This window comes from Spermophilus citellus (assembly GCF_964194105.1).
Source record: "Spermophilus citellus genome assembly, chromosome: 10".
NCBI classification, from domain to species: Eukaryota; Metazoa; Chordata; class Mammalia; order Rodentia; family Sciuridae; genus Spermophilus; species Spermophilus citellus.
In genome coordinates, this window is record NC_138197.1 from 42,509,171 (window position 1) to 42,529,209 (window position 20,039).

The 20,039-nt window shown below is 38.7% G+C and overlaps 1 protein-coding gene across 1 annotated transcript; it reads left to right on the forward strand.

Annotated features, from left to right (window-relative positions):
* Positions 1 to 4,338: 4,338 nt before the first annotated feature.
* Positions 4,339 to 19,790, forward strand: MGST1 (microsomal glutathione S-transferase 1). The gene is made up of 4 exons (XM_081311592.1): positions 4,339 to 4,474; positions 10,574 to 10,713; positions 13,046 to 13,140; positions 19,189 to 19,790. Exons 2-4 carry the CDS (start codon positions 10,588 to 10,590, stop codon positions 19,433 to 19,435), a joined length of 468 nt encoding a protein of 155 aa, XP_081167718.1. The 5' UTR covers positions 4,339 to 4,474; positions 10,574 to 10,587; the 3' UTR covers positions 19,436 to 19,790.
* The last annotated feature ends 249 nt before the right edge of the window (positions 19,791 to 20,039 follow it).

The following is a 20,039-nucleotide window of genomic DNA, read 5'->3' on the forward strand; positions in this document are numbered from 1 at the left end:
ACTTTTGCCTCTTTCAGATGTTAGGTTCAGATTTTATTTCAGAAGTTAACACAACTTTCACATTGCTCTGAATCTCATATCCACAGTAGGAAAAATAAGAATTCACTTATAGAGTTATTGGGAGCAATAAACTATTTTATATGCATTTATAATTCTAAAATAATATTTGCATGTTTAGAATATTGCTTATTTTTATTTCATTGTTTTGCTTCCCTTAAACTTAAGTCTTATTCTCAAGACATATTCTTAAGTATTTCTTAAGAAATTTCTAAGAAGGATCTGCATCATTAGATTGTGGGGGCACTTATTCTGTGGATATAGGGGAAAACAAAAACAAAAATTTGAAACAATTGAAAGTGGTGATAGGCTGCTGATTTCCACCTGTTTGCAGGAAGCCTAGTCTAGTGGTTGTTCCTGAGCCCTAGGCCAGAGGCCTGATTCTGGGTATTCATTCAATCAGGTCTGGCCACTCGCCCCAAACACCAAATACAAAAGGTAATAGTGAAGCATGAAAGTTGTTGGTGGGACTGTAAATTAGTGCAACCACTCTGGAAATCAGTATAGATATTATTCTTCAAAAAACTAGGAACCACCATATGACCCAGCTCTCCCACTCCTTGGTATATATCGAAAAGATTTAAAATTAGCATATTACAGTGACACAGCCACTTCTATGTTTATAGCAGCACAATTCACAATAGTTAAGCTGTGGAACCAACCTAAATGCCTTTCAACAGATGTATGGATAAAGAAAATATATACACAATGTATTATTACTCAGCCATAAAGATGAATGAAATTATGGCATTTGTCAGAAAATGGATGGAACACAAGACTATCATACTAAGTGAAACAAGCCAATCACCAAAGAATCAAAGATCAAATATTTTCTCTGATATGTGGAGGCTAATCCAAAATAAGCATGGGGGGGAGGGAAGAAGAATTTTTAAAAAAGGAAAAAAAAAAGAGGGGAGAGAGAATTACTTCAAAATAGCAGAAAGATCAATAGAGAAAGGGGATTGAGGAGGAAGAAAAAGAGACACAGAAAGGGAAGAACAGCGGAATGAATGTGAGTGGACTTTTGTATTTGTGTGCATGGATGTGATATTGTGGGTCCTGGCATTGCGTACATCCATAAGACACTAATTTTAAAAAAAGGGAACTGTAAATGGATTGAAGAGGGATCAGGGATTAGCTGGGGAGGAAGGGGAGGGAAGAGGATAAGGGGGTGGGGGCTGGTGAAATGTTGGGGACTGAATACAAGTAGGTTAATTCCAAGCTTTTTTGATTATGTCAAAGTGTATCCTGGTGTTGTATCATAACCAGAAGAATGAATAAACAAACAAAGACTATAGAAATAAAAAAATAAATAAAGGCATGAAAAGAAATTTGATCAGTGCAGCTTCCCTGGGAAGACAAGGGGACCTGTGTTCTTAGCCCTGCCTTCGGGGGCTGACAATGACCCGAAGTTTTTTTTTTTTTTTTTTTTTTTTTTTTAATTTTTTTATTGGTTGTTCAAAACATTACATAGTTCTTGACATATCATATTTCACATTTTGATTCAAGTGGGTTATGAACTCCCATTTTTACCCCGTATACAGATTGCAGAGTCACATCAGTTACACTTCCATTGATTTACATATTGACATACTCATGTCTGTTGTATTCTGCTGCCTTTCCTATCCTCTACTATCCCCCCTCCCCTCCTCTCCCCTCCCCTCTTCTCTCTCTACCCCCTCTACTGTAATTCATTTCTCCCCCTTGTATTATTTTCCCCTTTCCCCTCACTTCAGAGCATGAGAAGATGACTAACATTAAACAGGGATGAGAGGTGGGAGGGACAGGGAGAGAGAAGGGAAATTGCTTGGAAATGGAAGGAGACCCGAAGTTTTATAGAAAGGGGAATAAGGGCAGGGTTGGAGAGTTTGCACTGTTGGAGGCTATTCACAGCTGCCAAAGCAGGTGATCTTGATCTGGTGTGGTCTAATCATTATCTCAGGATTTGCCAGGTGAGGCCTTGGGTAAGAAAGCTGTGTGGTGTTGCCAGGTGTGTGGGAGGGGAGTTAACATCCACAAATCATAAGATATTTTTCAGATCACATTGTTCCTGGAATCCAAGGTGACTTGAGCAAGAAGACAGATGCAAAACAGGCAGAGATCCCAAATCTTTAATTCTGCCTTTAGCCCTCCGTTGGACAGTTGCAGGCAAAAGTGAAGAGTCTAAGTGCCTGTTATATGCTGGTGGCATTCCTGTCTGATATTTCTTCTTTGTCTTCTTTAAAGGGTAGGAACTAATGGCCTTCTAATGCTTTGTTCTTCCAGATATTTCTGATTCAATCTCTCCAACAGGCAGCTTCCTTTTCTCTATTGTGGCAACTACTTTTGGCTGAATGACCTTTGCTCTCCCCCACCCCAAACCCATGACTTTTAAAACTCTTTTTTTAAAAATATTTATTAGGGAATTATCTTGTTGCTTGGATTGAGTTTCTCTGAAAGATTTTATTCTTGGGTTAAAATATGATAAAAAGAAGTATTGGTAATATGAACGCTTCCTGTTACTCAAACTGAGTATTCAACTGAAAAAAGCTGAGTAATAGTCCTTTCCTCTCTCACTCATCCAAGAGGATTAAATGAAGATGAATGCGAAGTGTCTATTCCTTCCCAGCTTTTTCCCTGTTACTGCTTCCTGCTAAGTTGTCATTCTTATTTCTAAATTGAGATACTTTCCTCCACAAATTTAATGACAGCTTGCTAGGTTGTTGTTTTTTTTTTTTTTGCCTTTGTTTTTGCTATATTATAAATTCTGTGAGGACAATTATTTGATGTTATTGATCTTAGTTTTAGATTTCTGGCATCAAACCAAATAGCTTGCAATCACCTAATGAATGTTTATTGAATTAATTAGTCAAGTGCTGATATTATACCAAAGCCAAGTGATTGACACACACGCGCGTGCTCACACACAGCCAATAACTGTTAAAACTGATTGCAGTAGGAACTCAGTATTTACGAATTGATTAGTTAATAGTTTGAACACTTTACAATTAGATTATTAGGATGAATCAGGTGTTCTTTTCTTTTCAAAAATATGCTAAAACTGTTCAAATGCCATTCTGCTGATAATGTTATTTAAGTAATAGCTCTCTTGTACCTTTTCCTATAATCTTACCCATAGGATTTGGGCTGTTCACCTCATAATAAATGAAAAGAGTTTTCAAGAAATAGTTGTAATACTAAACTCTTGGAGAGAATTTTGTCCTTTGCAGTTAGTTATGGCTAGATTCTAGAGTACTTAACAGAGGTAGGTGAATAAATATAGTTTTCAAAAGGTACAGACATAAAAATGAAGCACTTGGGTCTTCTGATGCTAAAGTGCTCCTACTTATTCTGCTTCCATAGAAATAGTTCTCAGGACTGCCTGTGATTAATTTCTGTTTTCTACAGTAAACTGGTAGTTCTGAATTCCTTTTTTGGTAGAACATGGATTTGCTCATTAAATCCTAGAAACTTAGTCCTGGAGGTATCTCCAAAAATAAAAGGGGTAAAAAAAGAAGTACACACAGCAATATGTGGTGAGCATGTGAAATGTATCACTGTGAGAAGAACAATATAGATGCAAAACATAAATCCTCAAAACTCTTCAGATAAACTCATGGAAAACAAATCCATAAATGTTATTGAGGGGATTGTGGAGAGATAGGTTAGAATATCCCTAATCTCAATTTTGATAGTAATCATGCCTTCCTAAAATACTTCCTTAAATGTCCTTGTAAAAACACACCAAGGTGATGATGTAATGAACTGGTCCAGTATCATCTCCTCCCATTCTACTTTGGACCCTGAAGGTGGGGGACACAGTGACAAAACACGTGGTTTGGTGACTTGGAATGCTGCTAGCGATCTTCACTAAAGATACTTTCTTCTGGGACTAGCCTTTTAAGGAAGTCTTGCCACAGGTGCAGGGAAGATGAAGTTCAAGAGAAGAAAATTTGGCAATGACTTCTTATCAGCTTCATCCGCCCCTAAGATTTTAATTTTCTGTAAAGTCTTTTTTAAAGCTTTCAAAAATCCAACATTAAGATCTTTTAAGTTGTTTTCAGCAAAATAAAAATGGACAGCCTCCCTTACCCTCCCCTCCGCCAGTCGTGAAGGGTGTGAGATGATAAGTTCCTTCCCAATCCCCGATGACCCCTCCGCACCGCAAAGGGTTAAGTAGAGCTTCCACTGGTGCCAAACGTAAAGGTTCAAAGAACGGAAAGGGCGGATCTGTGGTTTTGTGGGGACGGAGGCATCAGGCGACTTGGGGGCGGGGTTTGGCAAGGCCCGGCTCTAAGGCCAGGAGCTAATTAATTCATAGGAAATTAGCCAGAGAGGGGGCAGCGCATGCGTCCCGCCCTCGCACGCTCCTCAGCGCAGTGCCCGGGCGCCCTGTTGCCTGCAGAGCCTTGCAGACCTCCACCTTCGCGGACTCGCCGTACGTGCTGGGAAGGGATGCTGCGGGAGGGCGCCAGCAGGGTGGCCTCGGAAGGGGATCGGGAGTTGGCAGGGGTCTCGGCCAGCCTGGAAGTTCTTTGCTCTGCTTAACTCCCTGCAGTCGGATCACTTCTGAAAGGGAATTGCGTTTCTGTTGTTCCTAAGTTGGTTAAGTTTTTACACTTTCTCAAACTCCGAGAGTGAAACTTGGGAGGATGAATCTTTCATGTTTAAAGGATGATTTCCTCATTTTTTTTTAAATTTCCAAGCCAAGGTAGTATTTCCTTTGAAAGGGTCCCGTGATCTTTGGGAGAGTTGTGAGTATTTGCAAGCTTTAGCAACACAGGAAATCGCTGTTGAGAAACTTCAACTCTGGGGTTGTGCCGGCTCTGATTGGACGAAAGGCCTTGGTACCTAAAGAGGGACAGAATTCGTACTTCTCTATTAATTTTGATAGGCAAGAGAAACATTAGTAAGTTTTAAAAATAACAGTGGTGGTAATGATGTTAGATAATGCAAGAGCACTTGAATGAGAGTGTTGTATTGTTTTGTGATGTTATTAGAGTCAGATGACTGGACAGCTGAGGGTGAAACCCCCTTGGCAGATTCTAATGTGTGCATCCCCTCTACCCCACCCAAAATCCGAAGGAAGAAGCCATTAATTCAAGAAGTAAAAAAGAAAAGGATTCTTTTCCATAAGGCCTCAGATACTGCTAACCCTGGACTGGGGAGGTGGAGAGAAGGTGCATACAAGCCTTCTAAGTGTCTCTGCTTTCCGCTATTAGTCACAGGGCCTCTTTGCAGTCTGATCATTTCCCCCAATTTTCCTCATCCTGCTTTCTCTGTTCGTGAGTAGCATGGGGGTGTTGATCAATTTGTAGGAATAGCTGACAGTCTAATAGAGTTCCCAGGCCCTGGTCCACTGTGAACCCCCAGCTGGACCCACCTTTTTTGCATGCTCTTCTGGGAGTTAAGGTGGTATTGCACTTTGTTGTTTTAAAATAAGCTTATATATAAAAAGGACTTATATGCTCTGTCCATCTTATTCATATTTTAAAACATGATAAATTGATCCATATTTGAATATTATTACTCTTTGTGCAGACAAGTAAGATTTTTCTAAGGATTTATTTTGGAGTAGAGCTTATTAATCCTTGAGACTGGAAAGGGAAATCAGCACTGTCCTCTAAGAATGCTTTACCCCACCATATTCTCCCCTTTATCCTCCCCCCCCCCAAACGATCAGTATTTGGCCTCTGAGACTTCCTTTGCCTGAGACCTCATAGGAGGCTCAGTCTGCAGCCACCACAGTTCCTTCTGAAAATTCTAGAACTGATATACAGCAGCATAGCCACTTACCTGTCTTTTCCCCTTGTCCTACCTGTTGTGTTTGTTAGTTTCAGAAAGTACAAAATTGAAGAGTCATGGTCTGGTGGCTCTGTGCCCACATTTTCTGTGTTGCACAATGTTGATTTAGAGAAGCCAAGTAATCCTGCGAAGAAAAGAACTTTGCTCTTTTGGGCCAAGAGCCTATTAAGGGAAAGGGAATGTTCTTCAACTTAAGAGTTTGAAAAAGGTTCTGTGATAGATACTGGGGGAAAGGAAAACCAAATGGGAATGCGATTGACTGGGAAAACAGCCTCCAGAAAACCAGAACATTCTAGCATTCTTAGCTTAGATGGTAGATAGCCCATGAATTATATGGTTGAGGAAACTGGGCCCTGATATTGGTTACTTCTCTATGAATTTGGGTCTGGGTACTCATTTAATGCCTCTGGCCCTCAGTTTTATATATCAAAGGTAGAAAATATTATTCACCCTTTTAGGATTTTTGAGATCAAGTGAAATAAAAAGTATGCCATAGCTTTTTAGAAACAAATTGTATCCTCAGTGTCTAGAACAGTGTCAAAGTAGGAGCTTCTTTATTTAGCGAACACTCTTATAGCCCTTAGCCAGGTCTCAGTGCTTTTGAAGACACTTTTCACTAAAAGCAGTATTCATAAGAACCCTGCAAGGTTTATTTATCATTTACCTTGTTTTTTTTTTTCAGGAAAGGTGAGTAGGCCCTAGAAAAGTTAACTTGCAAGTAATAAGTGGCAGTGTTGAGATCTGCCAGGACTCCACTTTACCTCTAGAGTTTGTATGTGTGCATCATCTGATCCCTTGTCCTCTTAAAGAACATTCACCTCCACACCAGGGGACTGGGAGCTGGTTTCTGGGCAGATATTCACTATGATGCCAGCCAATGAATGTATAATAAAACAAGTAAACCACTGTACAATATGATTCATCATCTGTAACATTTATTTTATATAATTTGTTCTGTTTTTTCTCTGCTTACTTTTCTAGATTATTTTTGAGATCTCTTTTGCATGAAACTCATGGGAGGCTGAATCTGTAGCCGTCATAATCCCTTCAGAAAATTCTAGAACTGGTAATCAGCAGCATAGCCACATAGTTATCTTTTTTCTTCATCCCACCTGTTGTGTGTGTTAGAATATTCAAATCACCTAACACTTTACCCCTGCCCCCTTTTTTGGGCCAGGGATTGAATCTATGGGTGTGCTACCACTGAGCTACATTCCCACAACTATTTTTATTTTGAGACAGGATCTTACTAAATTTTCCACACTGGCCTCAAACTTGCCATCTTCTTTCCTCAGCCTCCTGAGTAGCTGGGATTATAGGCATGCACCACTGCAAACTTGGCTACACTTTACCCTCTTAGTTTTTACCACTACTTTACTCCTCTCTGCCCTCTTGGAGACTCTTCTTGGGAGAAAGCTTTCATAATTTTGTTTTCACTGCAGTGCCTAGCCATGACAGTTTGGGCCACTGGCTCCTGACAATTTGTTAACAAATTGGCTTTGGAAAAAAAAAAAATCAAAACCAAGTCTAGATCAACATCCCTGTAATCCATGCATTCAGGGACTCTAATTGCTTAATGTTCTTGCCTTTATTACTCAGTACCTGGGATGTGGAAGGTATTGTGTGGGAAAGTTAGTTCATGAAGCCGTACAGTGTGGTATCACAGGCTCGATGTTGGCCCATCTCCCACAAATTCAGGCTGGAGGAGTTCTGCTGCATTCTTGGTAATTGAGAAACGCTTACTGTGTGAGGTGTGCTTTCTGTGTGTGGCTCACATATGAAGAAAAGACTTCCTATTTCCTTTGCCCCAGCTGTTGACATCTTTTGTGTATTTCTCCTGCTAAGGGTTCCAGAAGGCCTCCGCTTTTTCCTCTGCTCTTTTAATGCTGAATTTTACTACAGAGAAAAGAAGTTTCTTGGACTTCTGTTCCATTCCTTAATACATTGCATTATGGGGAAAACAGCAGAGACTGTTTAAAAATTATTAAGTGGCAACATTTCCTACTTTAACTTCCTAATTTTTAAATAGTTAAGGTCCCTGCTGTATTTCTTCAGATCTCTGTCCAGAGTAATAGGCCTTAGGGATCCTTTATTAGGCAAATTAACTTTACAGGAGCCCTGAAGGATCTTTGATTGTCACCCCTCCCATACTAGAACACGTATTTTACGTGTTTTAAAAAGTATTATTGGGCACTGAGAACTAACCTAACATACTGTGCTTTCAAGACTATAAACTCATAGAGGTGGATTAATTTACTATCATGTAGGATTTGTTTTTTCTTTTTTAATATCTAGATTACCTTTGATCCTCCATACCTGTAGGTTCTAGCCGACTGTGGATTGAAATTATTAGGGAAAAAAATCGTGTCCGTATTAAACACATACAGTCTTTGTCCCTTGTAACTTTTCCCTAGATAATATGGTATAACTGCTGTTTGCCTAGTGTTTACTTTGTGTTAGGTATTACAAGCCATCTAGAGATGATTTAAAGTAAGGGAGGGTGTGTGGGAGAATGTACACAGGTTATATGTAGGTACGAGCCCATTTTATATTGAGCACTTGAGCACCACAGATTTGGGTTTCTACAGTGGGTTGTTCGGGGATTCTGGAACCACAGGACACTGAGGGACAACTGTATGTAATCAATCTCTCTTTCCCTCTTTCTCTTTTTTCTGTACTGGGAATTTCATCCACTGAGCTATATTCCCAGCATCACCCCTCCCCTTTTTTTAAACAGTTTTTAAAAATTTGAGACAGAATCTCACTAATTTGCTTAGGAACTCACTAAGTTGCCCAGGATGGCTTTGAACTTGTGATCCTCCTGCCTTAGCCTCTTTGCTTACTGGGATTATAGGTGTGTGCCTGGCTGTAGGTAGATTCTGTTTGCCTAAATTTACGGAGTACATTTTTAGTCTAAGGAAATAAAAATTATAATATACATAGGAAGCTTTGGTTTCTTTATCTGCAAAATGGGAATGATAATACCTCCTACATAGCATAACAGGAAGAGGAAAGCAAAAAACATATGCAAGGGGTACCTAGCTGTGCCAGCCACAGTGGGAATCCAATTTTGGTCGAATCAGAATTAAACAGAATTAAGCAACCAAAAGCTAAATTAAGCAGGTCTCTTGAAGGAGTTGGTGCAATGTGTTAGCATACAGGATGTCAGGTCAGAGACCTGGGTTTGTTTTTCTTGGCTGCTTAACATCCCTAATTCCCATTTTCTTTATGTGTGAAATGGATGTATTTATGAAGGTTACAGTATTATAGTTAAAAAGATTTTGTAAGGTACTGCACCTAGAGTATGTGGTATAATTGGACACATAGCACATTCTTGGGAAATTAAAAATGTATGTTTATGGATGTGATTTATATCACAATTCAACAGCAACTCATGAACAACTACATGACCAGTAACAAAATATAGAAATACATATGTGGATTTGTAGATTATTTGTAAATGGATAGAATGATCAGAATTGGATAGATGTCAGTCTAACAAGGTTTGAGATTTAAGGGCAGGAAAGGACATCATTGAGAAGAGAGCACTGCAGTCTAAACAAATTATATAGGGTCTAAGTGGGTTAGGAGAAAAGATAGGTGTTTATATGGAAGAGATAGAAGCAGATAGCAGAGCTCATGATGAAACAAGAGGACGTTACAAGGAATGGCCACAAGATAAGGCTGTGATTTAAATTTAAGCATTATCCTAAATTCCTATCCACTTTGACTTCAGTATCACTAGTGTGCCTCACTTTTCCTCCTGACCCAATTATAGTTCCAGTTCACTCTCAGTTTCATTCACTTTATCCTTGACAGCATTTAGATGCTGTAAATATGGAAGGTGAAATGACCTGAAGAGACATATAAAGCTCATCCTTCTTTCTTTTAAAGTACCATGCATGCCAATTCCTAAGTGTGTGTTTGCAAGCCTGTTATTTGGATGCCTCTGTTGTCTTGCTTCTCTTTCTTCACCTGTGTGGGTGTTAATGATGACCATGATCATGATGATCAAAATGATGCTAGGTTAAGGATATCATAAACTTTATCGAGGGTTTTCTATGGGCCAGCTGCTGTGCTAAGTATTTTTCTGCATGTTTTCTTAATTAAATCTTGCAACAAGTCAATGTTAGGAGCTATTACTATTCCTGTCTTATAAATGAAGACATTTATCCTCAGAGAGGCTAAATTCCTCAAGCAAGGTTAATAGACACATCATGGGCCTGGAATTCAAATCATGGCACCTAAGATCTTGAACACTCCTGAAATGACACAAAGGAGTAAGGTGGGTTTCTAAAGCAGGACATACTTTTAGAACTTAGGCATCCCAATACAATATCAGTGGTACTGCTGTGTATATGGTTGGGTATTTCCAAAGAGATCAGTCCATGGCCTTTGGTCTTTTGCATTCAATCTGTGGTCCATCTTGATGCAAATATATGGTTGTGGTCCATTTTTAGGGCATTTTGGCTATTTGTTTTTGCTTGTAATACCCACAAATTTTTATTTAGTATTTTTAATCTTTAGGCTTAATGACATAGAACTTGAGAAAATATACTACTGTTTATATTGAAAAATTTGAAACTTAATGATCAGTTTTTTTTTAAATGGCTCCCAGATATTTTTAAGAACAATGTGGTCAATGCTGCAAGTACACCTAGTGATCATGAAGTTATTTTGCATATTTATGTCTGTTTTTTCCTTCTTGTCTGAAATCTTTTGAAAATTCCAGAGCAAAATTGAAAAATGGCTGATCTCACACAGCTACTGGAAAATGAAGTATTCATGGCTTTTGCCTCCTATACAACGATTATCCTTTCAAAAATGATGCTTATGAGTCCTGCAACTGCATTCTATAGACTAACGAGAAAGGTAAGACATTTTTTGGACTAGTGTTTTCAGTTCTATTATAGATTTAGAGTATAACTTTTGGGGTGAGAGTGGGGAGAGATGAAAAATATAGAATAAAAGAAAAAAAAAAGGCTAAGAATTAAAGTTCTTCTTCCCAGAGTGGGCTCTTATGACTGGAATTTGCTAACCATTGAATTTTGTGTACTTCTGGCTTAAGTTAATAGTATTTCTACCCAGTATTGTAAGAGTGAATTTTAAAAAGTCAAGAGGCATGGTCAAGGTGACAGAAAGATTTTGAAGTACACATCCCATGTTCAAGCAGGCCTATGACCAAGTGAGAGGAGCAGAGGGCTGCTGGATAAAGTGTAAAATTTTCATTGGTGCTATCCCTGTGCCTATTAAACATCTTCTTTCTGGAAGCCTCCTGTTTCTCTCTTAGGTTCCTGTCCTGAGGTTTTGTCCTGTAGAGTCTTGCTCCTGTCTAGAGGTCCTGGCCCTCTCTGAGGTGTTGGAGATGTGGGGTTGATATCTGGAGAACATTCCCACATATTTAATTCTGTGATAGGGTTCAATTGTCCTCTGGAAACAAAGTAGAAGCAGGGAAATCCTCCTGGTCTTAAAAGAAGAAGGGAATTTGAATTTGTGGAGTGGCAGGCACCATTATGTTATTGTTAGCATAGTCAGGTGAAGTTCAGGTTGGTCCCCATTTTATAAAGTAACTGAAAGACACAGAGGTTAAGGTCAGTAGCTGTCAGATTCATCTTGAGCTGCCTTTACAGGATATCTTGGACTGGATGGCTTAAACAGCAGATATTTGTTCCACACAGTTTCTGCGGTTGGCAAGTCCTAGATCAAGATGTCAGTAGATCCAGTGCTTGGTGAGGGCTGGATTCCTGATGTATACAGGGCCATGTTCTCCTTGCATCCTTACTTGGGGTGAATAGAGAAAGAAAGAAACAAGTTCTGCCGGGTCTCTTTAAAAGGGCACTAATCCCATCCCTGAGGGTTCCACACATATGATCTAATCACCTCTCAAAAGTCTCCACCTCCAGATACCTTCACACTGGGGATTAGGCTCAAATATATACGTTTTGTAAGGACACATTCAGTCCATAGCAGGAGGAGCCCCACAGTGGCATAACAGTAGAGGACAAGGCTGAGATTCAAATTCAGATAGTTTAAATCCAGATCTCATACTCTTTCATTGTAATATATTAATTTCTTTATTTAAAATGAACATGTCAAATATCTCATAGCCAGGCATTTATTTAGAGGATACTGTGATGAACAAGGCCAACAGGCCCGTCTGCAAGAGCTGTTGATACTGTATCACAACCCTGCCTATCAATTCTCCTCCATACTTTTATCTAGAATGCAAGCTCTTATCATATTAAGAAAAAGTTATAACATTTATGAGATGTTTTTCAAGCTTAAATTAGAACTAATTTTATAGTTTTTTTTTCTTATTATAAATTATTAAACATTGGGACAGACTTAAATATTTTTAAAATGTATCTTTCAAGTTTCAAGGGATGGGGAAATCATTTCAAAGAGCATAATAATCAGAGGAAGCAATACATGAACACATGCCATGCCCTCAAATGTTAACTTGTTCTTCCTAGGAAGCAATTCAGCTTCTTAAATTTAATATTATTTGACCCAGGGTTTTATCTGGCTCAAGAGAAGAAGCATACCTATCCTATCAAAGTACAAAATACCTTTCCCATCCCTCACTTTCTTATGCTTCTTGCCTTTTTTCTAACATCTTTGGTAATTAAATGTATTACCTTCAGACTAGCTGGTTCCTTGGAAATGCTAAAATACTCGAGGGAGGGTGTGTCCACACCGTCATTGTGAAAAAAATGCTAGGGCACCATAGTAATAATAATAATTAGTGCTGACTCAGACTTATGCCTCTTTCTATTTTTTCCTTCCTTCTCACTATTTTTATATTCTAGTTTTTATTTAAGTTCACATTTATGCTGCTTTTAGAAATAATTTGTGGGTTGGGATTGTGGCTCAGCGGTAGAGCGCTTGCCTAGCACATGCAAGGCCCTGGGTTCGATCCTCAGTACCACATATAAATAAATAAGAAGAGAGGTATTATGTCCAACTACAACTAAAAAATAAATATTTAAAAAAATAATTTGTATTGTTAATAAAGATTCAGGTTTAAACTGTGAATGAACTGTGGATGCTCCTGTCTGATTTATTGCTCTGAAATTTCTTTGCTTAGGGACCAACCTAGAGGCCTGCATTTCTGACATTAAAATACAGATAACTTAGGTAGAATACCCTCAAGCTGTTTGGTGTTTGCAATAAGTTTTTTTTCCCCCCTTGGCGTTTGGAATAGGTGTTTGCCAACCCAGAAGACTGTGAGAGCTTTGGCAAAGGAGAGAATGCCAAGAAATATCTTCGAACAGATGACAGGGTGGAACGTGTACGAAGGTAAACCAGTGTCTCTGGAAATTATGTACTCAAAGAATTTTGGTCAAGGAGCTCAGTGAAGTTGTTTGGGCCTTGGAGAAAAGGAAAAAAAAAGTCATCCACTCAGTATAACTACAGAAAAGTAGAGATCTCAACATCTCTGAATATAACTGTTATTGCACATATTACCAATTTAGTTGCACTTTTGTATGGACTTTTTATTTATTCTAATTAGCTATACATGACAGTAGAATGCACTTTGACACATTATACATAGATGGAGTATAATTTCTCATTCTTCTGCTTATACATGATGTAGAATCACACAGGTTATATAGTCATGTGTGTACATAAGGTAAAACACCTGACTTTGTTGGGATTAATAACTGTGCTCTGTATAGCAGTAATGGCAGGTAGAAGGTAAAATGGAGACAGTGAATTCTTGCAGTTTTGTCATCTTTCTCCAGAGACGAGACTCAACCCATATAAAGGTGTTTTTGCATAAGGTTTGAAATATGGAAGTTGATACTCTTCAGAGAAATGAGTACCAGCTGAAGTGTCTAGATCATATTGGCATTATTCCTTTTTTGATTCCTGGTGAAAGCCTGAAGCCCATCTCAAGATTTCTGCAGATTCTCTCATGGTGCATGGCGTATGGCCTCAAGATTAACTCAGGCTCTGGGTTCATGCATTTATGCATGCTTCTGCATTCTGCATTTTGTTAACACTGGGTGTAACCTCAGTCTTTCTCTCAATTCCCTTGACAAATCAGCTTAAAAAAATGTGTATAAAAGTGGATTTAACTAAATTGAAGTACAGAGGAGGTTACTGTGTGGCAACCTAAGCATTGTGTATTAAGAGTTCCGTGTCTGACAGTGTCCTATAGAGTCCTCAGGGAGAATTTGCACCACACCTTCTTGTACCCCAAGTAGCATCCAGCATTTTCTCTGGCCCCATATACTTTTTGCCTTTCCTGTACTAAAATTAAATTTACTTTTTTATTTATGCAAAACAGTTTTATCTCCAAGCTTTTTATCAAGCAAGTTTTTTTTTTTTTTTTTTTCCCTCTCCTAACAGAAAGCCTGTGCTAGAGATTTAGGACAAAATGTTCACTTCTGTTTCTTTTAATTATACACTGGTTAATTCAGCAGCTCCTGAGTTAGTCAATTAGTCAATCTTGAAAATGGATTGTGTAGAGAGTGTGGATCCAAAATAGTTTCAAGACAGAATCAATGTGAGGATCTCAAACAATATCAAAGGAAAAGAATTAAGATTAGAAAAGGTGAGTGCCACTCACTGTCATAGATTTCTCAAAGCCATTAGACATAGTGGTTTAAAATATATGTCATCCTTTTTTGTGTTTACCTTTGACAGCAGGACCAGAAAGTGCTAGGACCCTCAGTGGTATTAGGAAGATTGAAAGGAAGATCCAAATTTCATATATGAAAGTTTTAACAATAAAATGTATTTTATTGGGGAGAATTTAGATTTTTTTCCTACTATCATTTCCTACTTCTCATCCTCAACCCCTGTGCCCACAGGATTGTACCTCTGAAAGTGAAAGCCATAATCTAAGCTGATCTCCAGTCAGGTTGCAATTGACCTGGTTCTGAAAAGGGTTGTCCCTGAGGTGCAGCAACTGTGTGCACTGCGCCCCCTGGTGATCAGACACTGACCTTACAATGTGGCAAGAGGAGGGTATCTGGCAGAATAGGGTGCTAGTTGCCTGTTCTAGTTTTTCAGAATTTATTGGCTTTCTCAAAAAAAATTTCCAATAACAATACACTTTTGGATATAGTTTTCAGAGAAGGAGTTTCAAGAATCTCCTTTTTCCATTTAACCTAGATTTTCCCCCCTCTCTCCATCATTACACAATTATAACACAATTATGAATTCAACACTATTAGCATATCTGCATATTTCAATGTTAGGGACCCACGAGGGGCACAAATGAAGTTAAAGGTAAGCTTTAAGGAATGTGATATTGAAAAAATAAATATATATACACATACAGATCAATTAGTTAAAAACAGAGTAATGTATGTTGAAATATCAAGGTTTGTGGCTCAAAGTCAGTTGTTTTGAGCTGTAGGCAGACAGAATCACTGATGATTAGGAAATCATCTATTTAATACTGTTTCACTTATTCTAGGAAGAATTCCAGACTATGTACATTCACTACCACAAGATAAGTGAAAGTTGAAAGGCAAATGGGGCACACAAAACTAGTCATTCAAAAGAACTTGGGTTTAGGGAAAGCAGAGACATTGACGACATACTACCATCCCACCTTCAAAGGTTATTCCCATTTACTGGGAGGGTTCAATGGATCCTCAGTGATACTTGTTGGGGATTCTGTCAAGAGATTGAAATGTGGGGCTGGGCGTGGTGGCATATGCCTATAATCCCAATAGCTCTGGAGGCTGAGGCAGGAGGAATGCAAGTTCAAAGCCAGTCTCTGCAATTTAGCGGGACTCTTCCTCTAAATAAAATATAGTAAAAGCGCTGGGGATGTGGCACGGTGGTTAAGTGCCCCTGGATTCAATCCCCAATACTTAAAAAAAAAAAAAAAAAAGAGAGAGAGAGAGATTGAAATGTGAGCTGGAGGTTGAACTGTGTGATCCCTCATGTGGTCCCAGTGTATGAACAAAGCATTAATTGAGAGAGCCTTGTGTATATATCACTGCTATATCTTCTTTTGGGATCCTGTCAAGGAGCTTTAAGACTAGGTTCCTGGCCAGGCATGGTGGGAAGCTGAGACAGGAGGATCACAAGTTCAAGGCCAACCTTAGTAGCTAAACAAGGCCCTGTTTCAAAAGAAAAAATAATAATTAAAAAAGGGATGGAGATGTGGCTCAGTGGTTAAACAATTCTGGTTGAACCTGTGGTACCACAAACGAACAAACACAAAACAAAATAAAAAAAAAAAACCACTAAAAACATTTCCTTCCCCAAACTATGTTTCCTGCTAGTGTTCCTCTTCAGAGGTTTATAATGTTCCCCATGAAAATAAGATCAACATGTCTATAATAGAGAATATTATGGACTTAGGAATATTTTATGAAGGAGTAACCTGAAAAATATGATTTAGAACAATTTGAGGAAATTTCTTTGTGGGAGTTTGGACATACTGCTGTATGCTAAGTCTGAGAGGTTTGGTGAAGACTAAAGACGGGGTAGGCAGGGAGTATGGTTACAGCTCCTTTTGTAGTTGGCCGACCTTCGACAGTTTTTAAATGCAGGTAGCAACTCTAGTCCAGGTCAGGTAGATGCCATGATCCAAGTTATTCTGATCTGAGGAAATGCGTGACCATGGTCTCTTGAGCACAGAGCTGGTGGTCGTCCATCACAGGGCAGGTGTGTGCCAAGGGGCATCTGTCCAAAGAGAAGGAAAACTGAGAACATGCACTCATGGGGCCGTGGAGAGTAGACCCGGGTAAGAATGGTTGCTTGGGCAAACTGATGTCTACCTGGTAACAGATTCTAGCTGCTGTCTGTAAATAAGGCTAGATGGAGAAGGCTGCCACTCTGGGAAGGACAAAAGAAAGGACGAGAGGAGAAGGGTGGGGTGAGCTACATAGGGGTGTCAGTAAGTGTATACGCAGGCAGGTTGGCACCAGGTGTATACTTACCCAGCTGTGGGTATTGGGCCTTCCTAGGACAATGAGGAGTGTTATTTAGAAAAGCTTTTCGAGGACTGATGTAAGAGAAAAAGAATGGAAAAGGAGAAATGAGAGAAGGAAAAAGTTGGAGGGCCCAATAAGGCCAAGAGGACTCAGTCCTTGACTTTCTCCTCCTTCTTCTTCCGTATTCCCCCTATTGCCTGTGACTTTCTTCTTTGCTTTAACGTTGTGTTCTATTTGACAGCCATCTAATAGAGGCTTAGGAGTAGACATGGTTTTCCAAGGGTATTCCTTTTGTCATTTCTTCCCCAACGTTGAAATTTCTGTCACATCATCATGAAGGAAAATCGTGACATGCCCGAGGCTGGAAGTGAAGGCGTCTGGGTCTGGCAGGAGAATTCCAGGAACAAAGCAAATGGCACTGGTGTGCGGGCGAGGCGGGCTCTTCCCCACGGAGTTCTGTCCTTCCTTCCCATTCCTGCCTGATTCTCAGTGGTCCTGGCACTGTTCCGGGAACCAGAGGGGACAAAACCACTTCATTCTGTCTTTGCTTTTACTCAGGGGCAGGTGGTTCTTTATTTCAGCCTTTTCCCAGGTGTGCCTTCTTCATCCTTCTAGGCTGTCGTTGTCTTTGTCAGGCAGCCTGGAGATCTTCAGGAAGACAGAAGGGAAGGGAGGGAAGGAGAGCGATGACCACTGAGCAGGCAACATGGAAGAATTATCTTTTGGGGGGTAGGGCATACTGGGGATTGAACTCAGGGGTACCCCACCACTGAGCCACATCCCCAGCCCTATTTTGTATTTTACTTAGAGACAGGGTCTCACTGAGTTGCTTAGTGCCTTGCTTTTGCTGAGGCTGGCTTTGAACTTGCCATCCTCCTGCCTCAGCCTCCATAGCTGCTGGGATTACAGGCATGTGGCAGAAGCCTGTAAATAATTATCTTTCATGCCAAAGTAGAAGAGCCCTATAAAAGAAATGTTTTTTTACTTTGGTATATGTATCAATAGCTGACAAACTATCAAAATCTCTAGTCCTAGTTTAGAAACTAAAGCAGTTTAGAAACTAAGGCAGTGACTCAGCGGTAGAGCACTCCCCTAGCACAGGCAAGGCCCTGGGTTTGATCCTCAGCACCATATACAAATAAATTAAATAAAGGTATTGTGTCCAATTACAACTAAAAAATAAATATTTAAAAAAGGAACTAAAGCAGTTTGTCATTCTGTAGGCTTAAAAGGGGGCATCAGATTTTAAGATTATGAACTTTTAGAATGTCAAGTCAAAAAAAAAAAAAAAAAGAATGTCAAGTCAGTAATAGATGTGCCTTTTATTAAAAATTCTAGCCAGGAAAGCCCATGGTGCCTTATGGCTAAACTATACTTTTTGTTTTCTTTTAGTGGTGATATAAAGATAAAATTTAGGAAGTCTCTTTTATCTTTTTAAAATATTTTAAAGTTTTAGGACTGCAGATTGTGCTCTATCACTGATTTATGTTCCTAGCCCCTTCTATATTTTTAGTTTTTAGACAGGGTCTTGCTAAGTTGCTGAGGCTGGCCTTGAACTTGAGATTTTCCTGCTTCAGCTTCCCAAGTTTCTGGGATCACAGGGGTGCACCACCACACCTGACTTCTTATCATCTTTTGTGTATATTCTGTCTTATACTGCAAGCTTATTAACTTATTCCTTTTGTGGTTTAAAGATATGAGTAGCTAAAGTTTTGGCCATCTTTAAGAGGCTGTTTATGTGTTGTGCTATTTGTATTTGAAGAGATGAGTCTTTGCTATTCAGTTGCTATTGCTATTAAGTTTGTAATCTAGTAGTTTAGGTAAATGGGCAAGCATTTTCTCATTCACCATTTTAAAGACTAGAAAAATTAAAGGAAGTCTCTTAGGAAAGATTATACCCCAAAAGTTTTTTTTTTTTTTTTTCCCTTTGTGCAGAAGAGTTTTTAGTAGGAGGAATCTTGAATTGCAAATATATATATATATATATATATATATATATATTTCATATTTATAAAAATGAAGTGAATTTTCCTAGATGCAATTTTTATATTCCCAAAACTATAAATTGACTTCATCAGACACTAGTATGGCAGTGTGTATAAACGTGGATGTATAACCAATGTGATCCTGCAATCTGTACACTTGGTAAAAGTAAGAATTCATATCCCACTTGAATCAAATGTATGAGATATGATATGTCAAGATCATTGTAATGTTTTGAGCAACCAATAAAAAAGAGATACACTAAAATTAAAAAAAAAATAATGAGATTCTATAACAATGAAAGTCAAGTGAGTGAGGAAGCAAAGCAGTTTGAGATAAAGGCTTTTACTTTGCAGTTTAAAGATCCATTAACATCTACATTTAATTTTTGGAGGGCAGGAAGAATGAATATGTTTCTGCTGATTTTGAAATTTTAAGAGTCATTTTTTTTTTTCCACAGAGCCCACCTGAATGACCTTGAAAATATTGTTCCATTTGTTGGAATCGGGCTGCTGTATTCCCTGAGTGGTCCAGACCTTTCTACTGCTCTCCTGCACTTCAGGCTCTTTGTTGGAGCACGGATCTACCACACAATTGCGTATTTGACACCCCTTCCCCAACCAAATAGAGCTTTGGCTTTTTTTGTTGGATTTGGAGTTACTCTTTCAATGGCCTACAGGTTGCTGAAGACTGGATTTTACCTGTAAAGAAAATCGAGTACTTCCCATGCAATTGGTTTTTAAGAATTCTATACTTCCAGTATATAATGAATATTTTCTGAGGCTGTAAGTGGGAAGGTGCAGAGAAAGTAGGAATTGGGAAAAACCCATTTTAAAGATTAGCACTGCTAATATCCTTTTATTCTTGCTTCATATTTGCTGTAGACATTCAACAGTAATTCTTAAGTCTTTTGTGTGATTCTTTTAAGTTCTGATTGTTATAATTTTCAACATTCATCAACATTTCATATTATGAATCTATAAAAAATTGATTGTGTGTGTGTGAAGTCTATATTTCAATACTGTGGAAATAGTGATATGAAATAAAGAATTTAATGAATGGTTTTGTTTTCCCATCTGTTTATAAAATTTCAAAACTAGGGAAAAGTTGTAAAATAGAATAAAGAACCTCTATATACCATTCATCTAGATTTACCTGTTGTTCACATTTTAGCACATTTGCTTTAGCTTTCAAAAACAATTTTTTCCCTAAACAATTTGAAAGTAAATGGCAAATATCATGATACTTTACTTCTTTATATTTAGACATATTTCTTGTATGAACAGCATAGTCTCCACAAAAACCACAGTA

Coding starts and splice junctions, on each gene's coding strand:
- MGST1 (XM_081311592.1), top strand. CDS start 10,588: ATGGCTGATCTCACACAGCTACTGGAAAATGAAGTATTCATGGCTTTT. Junction 10,714..13,045: donor TCTATAGACTAACGAGAAAG/GTAAGACATTTT, acceptor CGTTTGGAATAG/GTGTTTGCCAACCCAGAAGA. Junction 13,141..19,188: donor AGGGTGGAACGTGTACGAAG/GTAAACCAGTGT, acceptor TTTTTTCCACAG/AGCCCACCTGAATGACCTTG.